This window comes from Amphiprion ocellaris, chromosome 4 (genome assembly GCF_022539595.1).
Source record: "Amphiprion ocellaris isolate individual 3 ecotype Okinawa chromosome 4, ASM2253959v1, whole genome shotgun sequence".
Classification (NCBI taxonomy): Eukaryota; Metazoa; Chordata; class Actinopteri; family Pomacentridae; genus Amphiprion; species Amphiprion ocellaris.
Genome location: NC_072769.1, coordinates 20,320,903 through 20,329,884, shown reverse-complemented (window position 1 = coordinate 20,329,884; position 8,982 = coordinate 20,320,903). Strand labels below are relative to the sequence as shown.

Genomic DNA, 8,982 nt, shown 5'->3' with positions numbered 1-8,982 from the left:
ACGCAGCTCAAAGGGGGCGTGTCCTATCCACTCATTCATATCTATGAGAACAACTGTGGCTGCACATAAGGACGCCTGTCAATGACGTTGATTAGCTGCGTAAATACCATTATATACAGTCTATGGTAAATACGTATGTGAATCGCATCATTGGCTGCAGCAGCCAGTCACCGGTCACTCACTGACTCACATTGAAAAATAGCACAGAATTAATTGTTTCGTGTTTATTTTATTTACAATTTAGGTTGGATGTTTTTTTTGTGTGAGCAGCGCAGATTTTGTGTGCGCGGAGACCGTGTCAGCAGTGCGCAATTGCGCACGCGCGCAGCTTAGAGGGAACAGTGATTAGGAAATAATATTTGCAGCAATAAATGATTGATAAATATACATTTACTTGATTGCAGATGGAGCTGTTTCTCTCAAATGAAATGCAACCTGAATTAACTAAATTGTCTGACGTTCTTAGAACGCAAAGCTCCCATTTCCCTTAGAGGAACATGTGATAATTATGTCAACATTGTGTGTTTCTGCTGCATAAAATGTAGGTTTCCGTTTATAAAATGTGTAAAATGCCACATGGAGCCGAACGCACTGGTTTACACTCATGCAGAAAACATCCGATAACTTGCCAGTAACAATAAAGCTTTTGTTGACATTATATGTGCCAGTTGTCATTGGAGTTTCTGAGTTTAAATGATTTTGATCATAAGGAATAAGGCCACATGAGATTCACCTTGAACTAACTGACTGGATCAGTTGTGCAATTCTTGCCAGCAAAGCCAAAGCACAGTCCATTCAGACATGGTAAGATTAAGCATCAAATTTAACTACACTGATTTTTAGTTTCTATATGACAAAGAATCAAAGAACAGATTGGGAAATAATGTCCTGTTCACATGATAACTAATCAAGTTACTTGGTGAGTGAAGTGAAAACTGAGGATATAGTAACTAAAACGGTCATTTAATAAATGCCATTGTCAAGATGTGATGTGTTTAAGGTGGTTGTATAAAAATTATGCGTTTCTAATGTGTTTTTTCCACCCATTTTATATGAATGTAGGCTAAATATTCATCACACTTAACAACGTGCAGCCTGTAAAAGGATGGCCACACAATATTCATCTGGATTATATATTTATCTGTCCTAATCTTCGCCTGTGTCATCCTTAATTTCCCGCTTAGTGCTTACGATTTGTTAAACCTTCAATGTTTAAAGATAGCTGATCTAATGTGACAAAACACGGAAGTCCTGACGATTAATCTTTGACTGACAGATTTGAGAACCAATTGGACTCTCCGTTTGATACTTTGAGCCAATGAGATTGCAGGGGGCGGAGCTACAACCTTCATTAGTGTTAGCTTGACGAAGCAAAATCACTTTTCAGTCAGAGGAAAGAAGAGCTGTGAACATGTCCGCAGGTAACTGCTTTAAATTTGTGTTTTTGACTCAAAGCAGGCGTAGAAATTCTCGGCCATTTAAATTTTGACAGATAAATGCTATTGTGTGTGTTTTTCTCTGTAACTTTAGCCCAGTGTGATGAGTAGAACTGTGTTTACTGTGTTCTTACACAAGTGTTACACCTCAGCTATGGTTTGCTCTTCTATTTACTGCCTTACAAAGTTAAAACAACACGCGAGGAAGGTTTTTTATATCGTTAGAGCCTTTTCAAAGTCAGGACTTCATTGTTGTTTTTCCCAACTTTCCCAGGAAGTGTTGCTAAGGACAGCAGACCAGCCACAGACAGGGCGGGTGAGCTTTACTCTGACTTAACTTCTCTCTTTAAAGCTTCTTCACAAACTTGTAACAGGAGAGGACAGAGGATTTGCTCTTAACAATGAAAAGTGAAACAAACAGGGCGAACGTTGTGGTGTTTTATTGCCAGCAAAGCCAAAGTACAGTCCATTCAGACAGGTAAAGATTAAGCAAGTGACAAGTTATCATGTGAACAGGATGTTATTTCCCAGTATTGCTGTTGATTCTGTGTAATATAGAAACAAATAAAGTTGCTGGCATGAAAACAGAGGATGTAGTAACTCAGCTAGTTCATATATTGATACACAACAGTCCTTCAGTTACATTTAGTTGTGTTCAAGGCGATTGTATAAAAAAAGTGTTTCTAAATGTGCTTTATTCTGCTCAATTTAAATGTGTGCGCGCTAGATATTAACCACACTTATTAACGTTCAGCCTCTAAAGCATGGGTGTCAAACATGTGGCCCGCGGGCCAAAACTGGCCCTCTAGACGGTCAAATCCGGCCTGCGCGACGTCTTTATAAAGTGTTAAAAATTACAGAGAAGACACTAACTGTAAATTGTACATTTGTAAAACTATATATTTAAAACTACTAGATTTTAAATTACTAGATTGTTCTTTTGTAATTTTTGTAATATTTTGTCTTGTTTTTTGTGGGGTTTTTTTGTCTGTCTTTTGTCCTCTGCCTCATGTTTTTGTTGGGTTTTTTTTGTTTCCCGTTAATGTTATTTGTGTAATTTTTTTGTCTCGGCTGTGTCATTTGTCCATTGTTTTGTTGTTTTGTATCTTTTTTGTCAAATTTTGTCTCTTTTTGGTTTGTTTTGTGTCATTTGTCTCATTTTTGGTCGTTTTGTTTCTCGTTTTTGTTGTGTTGTGCTTCCTTTTTGTCTTACTTTTGTCAATTTTGTTTCACTTTCTTCATTGTTTTGTGTGTCGTTTTTGTAGTTTTGTTTCATGCTTTTGTCATTTTTTATCTCGTTTGTCCATTTTTTAATCACTTTGTAACTTTTTTGTCTAATATTTTCTCTTTTTTTGTTTTGTTTCGTGTCGTTTGTCTCATTTTTTTGTCATTTTTTCTCTCGCTTTTGTCATTTTGTGTCTCATTTTTGTCATTTTGTGTCTAATTTTTGTCATTTTGTGTCTCATTTTTGTAATATTTAGCCTTGTTTTTTGATAATGTTGAATCAACACCACTACAGAAACAGAAACAAAAGACTGAGCTTCTTAACCTTCCTAAAAGTCAGCTTTACCTGAGGACTGTTGCATTAAACTGCATTAGTTTCACCTGACTGTATACCCAAACAGCCTGCCAACTGAGTGTTTGAACAAAATGATAAAAGGAAACCAGGAAAAACAAGAAAAGAGAGGTTTATAATACCTTCTCAGCTGTCAAACTCTCCCGAAGCTGCTGCATTTGCACACAAAGTGTAACCCATCTGTAGGTTGGGGAGCAGAGGTGTCACTTTTGGCCTCTGTTCTTTTAGCAGCCTTTGCCATCTTTCTCCACCTGTCAGGCAGCTATTGAGGGCCATGAGGACTGTAAGCTGGTGGAACAATGGCTGCTTGACCCCACACTAGCAACACTAGCAGCGGTGGAGGAATTCATGCACCTGTAGTTGTACTTTTTAACAACAGCCTGAAAAGCTTCATCCTCCGGTGTATTTTTGGCAACAACACTATTGTATATTTTATATATATTTATATATATATTATATATATATATATATATATATATATATATATATATACACACACATATATATATATATATATACACACACACACATATATATATATATATATATATATATATATATATATATATATATATATATAAAGCTGTAAAGCAAGACTTGTCATTGCATTATTATTTTATAATTGCTGCATGTGCTATTCATGTGTGTGTTGTGTTCTATAGCATGCACGGAGAACCTAATAGAGACCGATGCCTTCATGACAAGGTAAATTGTTTCTTTATGTGGATATCAGCCGCACATTCTCATATTATTTGTACGCTGATGACATTCAGTTATATTACCTATTCAAACCCGACAAGAGCAACAGATTATCCATTTTAAATGACTGTTTGCAGGCTATTAATATCTGGATGTCTGACAACTGCCTTCAATTAAACACAAGCAAAACAGAAGCTCTTATACTTGCCCCTGACAAATGGATAGGATCCATTAAAATGCATATTGGGCCATTAAGAGACTGTGTTAAACTTTGCGTTAGATATCTAGGTGTGATTTTTGACCAGTCTCTGTCACTTGACAGCCATGTCAGCCAGCTAACATGTTCCTGTTTTTTACATCTGCGCAACATAGTTAAATAAAATCCAAGGTGGAACTGGAGATGGTTTTATATGATTTTATTTCATCACGTTTAGGTTATTGTAATGCCCTTTTGACTTGTTTAAATCAGCCGTCTCTAAACCACCTTCAGACAGTCCAAAATGCAGCTGGTTGCCTTTTATCAGGAACTAACCAGAGATCCCACATCACCCAGATTCTTGTGTTCATTTTAAAATCCTAGTGCTAACCTTTATGGCATTGTGTCATCAATCACCACGGTATATTGCCAGCCTCCTTCACCCTTATGCCCCAAATAGAGCTCTCAGGTCAGGCCAACAAAAATGACTTGTTGTCCCTCTAACCAAGTACAAAACCTGTGGTGACTGCTTTCCAAGTTCTCGCACCAGAACTGTGGAATGTTCTTCCTCTACAGCTGAGATTGGTCGACTCCTATGAAGCTTTTACGAGGCACCTGCAAACGTTTTTATTCAGACAGGCTTTTTGTTAACCTGCAGCCACTTTATTTAATTTTTTAAAAAATGTATTTATTGTTTTTGATGCACCATACTTTAGCTGTTGCACCCCTGTTTGAACAATTTTGTATCTATGAAAGGTGCTATATAAATAAAATTTACTTACTTAGTCCGGTACACACTTAGCATCGCTTATATTCACATTCTGATTTTCATTTTGAAACAGCTCGTTAGCTTTGGATCCTGCAGAGGAGTACAAGATGGGCAACAAGCGGCGAGGCCTTGCACTCATCTTTAACCAGGAGCGCTTCTTCTGGCGCCTGGGTTTGAGTGACAGACATGGAACCAACGCTGATCGCGCCAACTTAGAGAAAAGGTATCACTTCCCAGCCAGCTGCTGGAGGGGCAAAACAGTCTGCTTAGGAACATGCCTGCACTTGTTCAGCAGCTGTAAGTCTTTCCTGTGGCCGCATTTGGCCATATATTTCCAGTGCTTTGCCCCTTTCGTGTTCATATTTTATCAAACGTTCGACTGATTTTCTCTTTTCATTTAGATTGCTAGAGTTAAACTTCGTTGTGAGGAGTTATGACAACTACAAACAGGTGGAAGTCCTGGATAAAATCTACGAAGGTACACATCACTCAAATGATAATTCTTACATAATTCCTTGGTCTCCTATTGATGGAAAGATAACTTTGTCAAATCCTTTTAGTTGCAAGTCTAACAAATACCTGTTGTCCCCCCAGCTGCTGAGGAAGACCACTCGGACGCCGACTGCTTTGTGCTCGCCTTCCTGAGCCATGGCGAAGATGATCACGTGTACGCCTACGATGGCAAGATTAGCATCCAGGACATCACATCCCTGTTCAAAGGAGACAAGTGCAAGAGCCTGGCAGGAAAGCCAAAGATTTTTATCATACAGGTACATGCCACCAAACACCAAAACCCAGTATTCCCTGTTTTAATGCTTTCTGTGGAAACTAGTGGTTTTTGAGAATGCAGTCATGGTGAAGTGCCTGTCTCTAGGCATGCCGCGGAGACAAGCATGATGACCCGGTGACCGTCTGTGACGCTGTGGACAGCGACTTAAAGACAAATGAGGTGGTGGTGGATGCTAGCGCCGTACACACCCTCCCTGCCGGGGCAGATTTTATCATGTGCTATTCTGTGGCTGAAGGTGAGTCATGCAGGATGCTTGACAGTGGTTTGTTTGGGCTGGTGTGAAAGATGACCATTTAAATTGGGTGCAGACCAAACAACAGTACCAGGACAACTTGAAAAGGAAGGTCTCAGTCCATCAATTGGTCTCTGGTGTAGTTTGTTTGGGGTTAAAGCAAATGTCCCAGCCATGGTTGTTTAAATACGAACTTTTAGTATAATTTAAAAAGTTAAACAGCTGATAAATTTTAATCTTTCGACTAGGCCCCAATAATGCTCATGTCTAGTCAATGTTAGATACGCTGGCAAGAAAAAGTATGTGAACCTTTTGGAATTTCATGGTTTTCTGCATTCATTTTGTCATAAAATTTGATCTGATGTTTATCTAAGTCAAGAGTATTGACAAATAGAATGTGCCTAAAATAATAACACCCTTGGAAATAATACCTGGTTGACCCCCCCTTGGCATCAATAACCTCAACCAGGTGCTTCCTGTAGCTGTGGATCAGACCTGCACATCGTTCAAAAGGAATTTTAACCCATTCTTTATGGCAGAACTTCTTTAGCTCTGTCATATTCTTTGGATGTCTCGTGTATGGCTCTCTTCAAGTCATTCCATAACATCTTTATTGTGTTGAGGTCTCTTAATGGGCCACTCCAAAAGGTGGATTTAGTTTTTCTGTAGCCATTCTGTGGACTTGCTCTGGGGTTTTGGGTCATTGTCCTGTTGCATCACCCAACTTCTGCAGAGTTTCAGCTGACGTACAGACATTCTCATGTTATCCTGAAGAATTTTTTGATACACTTGGGAATTCAAGTTCCCCTCAATGATTGCAAGCTGGCCAGGCCCTGATGCAGCAAAGCAGACCCAAATCATGATAGTTCCTCCACTGTACTTTATGGTTGGGATGTTTTCATGCAGTGCCCTTTTTACGCCAGATGTATACTTCAATCTTCATTTCGTCAGTCCACAAAACATTTTATCAATACCGTTGTAGAATGTCAATGCAAGCTTCAGACGTGCAGCAAAATTCTGTTTAGTAAACAGTGGCTTCCTTTATGGTGTCCTGCCATAGACACCCTGATTGTTCAATGTTTCATGTACTGTAGACTCATGAACACAGATGTTAGCTAGTTCCAATGATGCCTCCAAATCTTTGGCTGCCACTCAGGGTTGTTTCTTTACCTCATTGACGAGTCTTTGTTGTGCTCTTGGGGTCATTTGGACTGGGCACCCACTTCTTGGTAGAGTAGCCACAGCCCCAAGGTGTCTCCATTTGTAGATCGTTTGCCTAACCCTTGACTGATGAATTACTAAAGTCTTTGAAATCACTTTGTAATCCATTCCAGCTTTATGTAAATCAACAATTCTTGATGGTAGATCCTCTGAGAGCATTTTTGGCGAGGCATGGCTCACATGAGCTCACGGAGCAAACTCAAAAACTTTGAGTGGGTTTTTGTACATCAAAGTAGCTCTAGTCCACACCTCCAGACTAATTTTCTTAACAAGACCCCAGGTATGCTAACACCTGACTCCAGTTAGCTTTTTCTGAGGTCATTAACTCAAGGGTTCACATACTTTTTCCGCCAGCACTATGAGGTTTTTATGGTTGTTAATATCCTTTTTCTCACTCAGCATCCATACTAACTTTTTTGTATTTTTGTGTTGTTTTCTAAGGTTACTATTCCCACCGGGAGACCATAAACGGCTCCTGGTATGTCCAGGATCTGTGTGAGATACTGCGGAAGTTTGGAGATTCCCTTGAATTCACAGAATTACTCACGCTGGTCAACAGAAAAGTGTCGATGAGGAGCGTTTTGTGCGCCATTGACCGGAACGCCATTGGGAAGAAGCAAGTGCCCTGCTTTGCTTCAATGCTCACCAAGAAACTCTACTTCCGACCAAAAAAATAACAACATAAGACCTCAGTTATTAAATGAGCTGGTTTAACATAAAAGCCAAAGAAATATGGGCTTCTGATCTGAGATTTAAAACAAGAGAAACAGTGCAGATTTTCCTCTAATCCTATTTCTGCCCATGGACATTGTTATTATTGACATATGCATCGAAAAAAGAGCTAACCAGTTGCCTTGATGTTTCTAGTGATATAAGTGGTTATGAAATAACAGGAACAGCCTCCATTTACATCAGGTGAACATATTTAAATATTTGTGGTCACAGGCAGTCACTTTGTTCCTGCCATTAGAATGCAATCCAGTAAAACAACTCCTGCAGTACTTTAAGTTAAACTATGTGTTGGAAACAGCTACCCATATGCTGTTTTATACTGTACGTGTCATATTTATTGACTGAACTGAACTAAATAATCATGACATGAGATACGGCAGCGTCCGAGTCTTTTACCACCTAAGCTTAAGAAGTTCCTGGAGAATACCCCAAATGGTATGTCAGTTTCGCTCATCTTTGTTAAGATAATAGTGTCACTCAGGTTAAAATGACCGTAATTCTTGAAGCTAAGTTTTGATGTGACTGTCCTGGATCGTATTCTGTTGCGAGGTGTTCCTGTTATTTTGTCCAATCCCTGTAGATCAGTACACATTTTGCACTTTCAAGAAATTGCTTTTAAACTATGGACCACATTCCACGTTCTTTGTAATCAAGTTTAAATTACTGTTAGCACAAAAAATGTTGCCTTATCGAGCACGTAAACTTACAAAAATTCTGGTTTTCTTGGCTGTTAAGTCGGTTGCGGGTACGCCTATGAGCCAGACAAAATACTTCACAACTTATCCTGTGAGGCGATTGACAGAACAGCATGGCAATAAGGAATCAGTGCTGTAAGTGACTTTTGTTCACATCAGGGTTTAATTGTCTCACTGTAAGCACAAATAATCAGTAATCTCTCAACAGATCGTCCAATCACTACATAAACATGCTGTTTTTCTTCAAGCTCTCCTTTAAAAAAAAAAAAAAAAGGGAATTTGTGTTTGTGCTGTTCTTTGTGTCACAGCAGTTTACAGTACATTTGATAATGCGTATTTGCACCCAAAATGACAACCAACACTTGTGTGTGAAGAACCTCAGGGAGGAGGGTGTATTTTTTTTCCAAGCTGTACTGTGGACTGAAAACACTTCCAGCTGTATAACATGATCTGTGTCAAGAAAAATGAATCTACCAGCATACACACTGATTCTGTTTTTGTTTTATAAAACTGTAATTCTTTGAATGGTAAAAAGGTGTGTGTTTCTTTATTTGTCTTGAAATTGTTAAAAAAAAAAAAAAAAAAAAAAAAGTCTCCAAACATACTTGAGAATTTTCTAAAAAGACATCAGACAAC

At 38.7% G+C, this 8,982-nt stretch overlaps 1 protein-coding gene across 2 annotated transcripts; it reads left to right on the top strand.

The window, feature by feature from the left end:
* The first annotated feature begins 1,353 nt into the window (after nt 1-1,353).
* On the top strand, nt 1,354-8,880 carry LOC111578659 (caspase-6). 2 transcript variants are annotated; one of them, XM_023285610.3, is made up of 8 exons: nt 1,354-1,421; nt 1,711-1,752; nt 3,675-3,717; nt 4,750-4,899; nt 5,078-5,154; nt 5,271-5,446; nt 5,551-5,701; nt 7,361-8,880. In XM_023285610.3, exons 1-8 carry the CDS (start codon nt 1,412-1,414, stop codon nt 7,594-7,596), a joined length of 885 nt encoding a protein of 294 aa, XP_023141378.2. In that variant the 5' UTR covers nt 1,354-1,411; the 3' UTR covers nt 7,597-8,880. The 2 variants fall into 2 exon arrangements, with proteins under 2 accessions (XP_023141378.2, XP_054866038.1); XM_055010063.1 differs by lacking the exons at nt 1,354-1,421; nt 3,675-3,717 and having other exon boundaries at nt 1,729-1,752.
* The last annotated feature ends 102 nt before the right edge of the window (nt 8,881-8,982 follow it).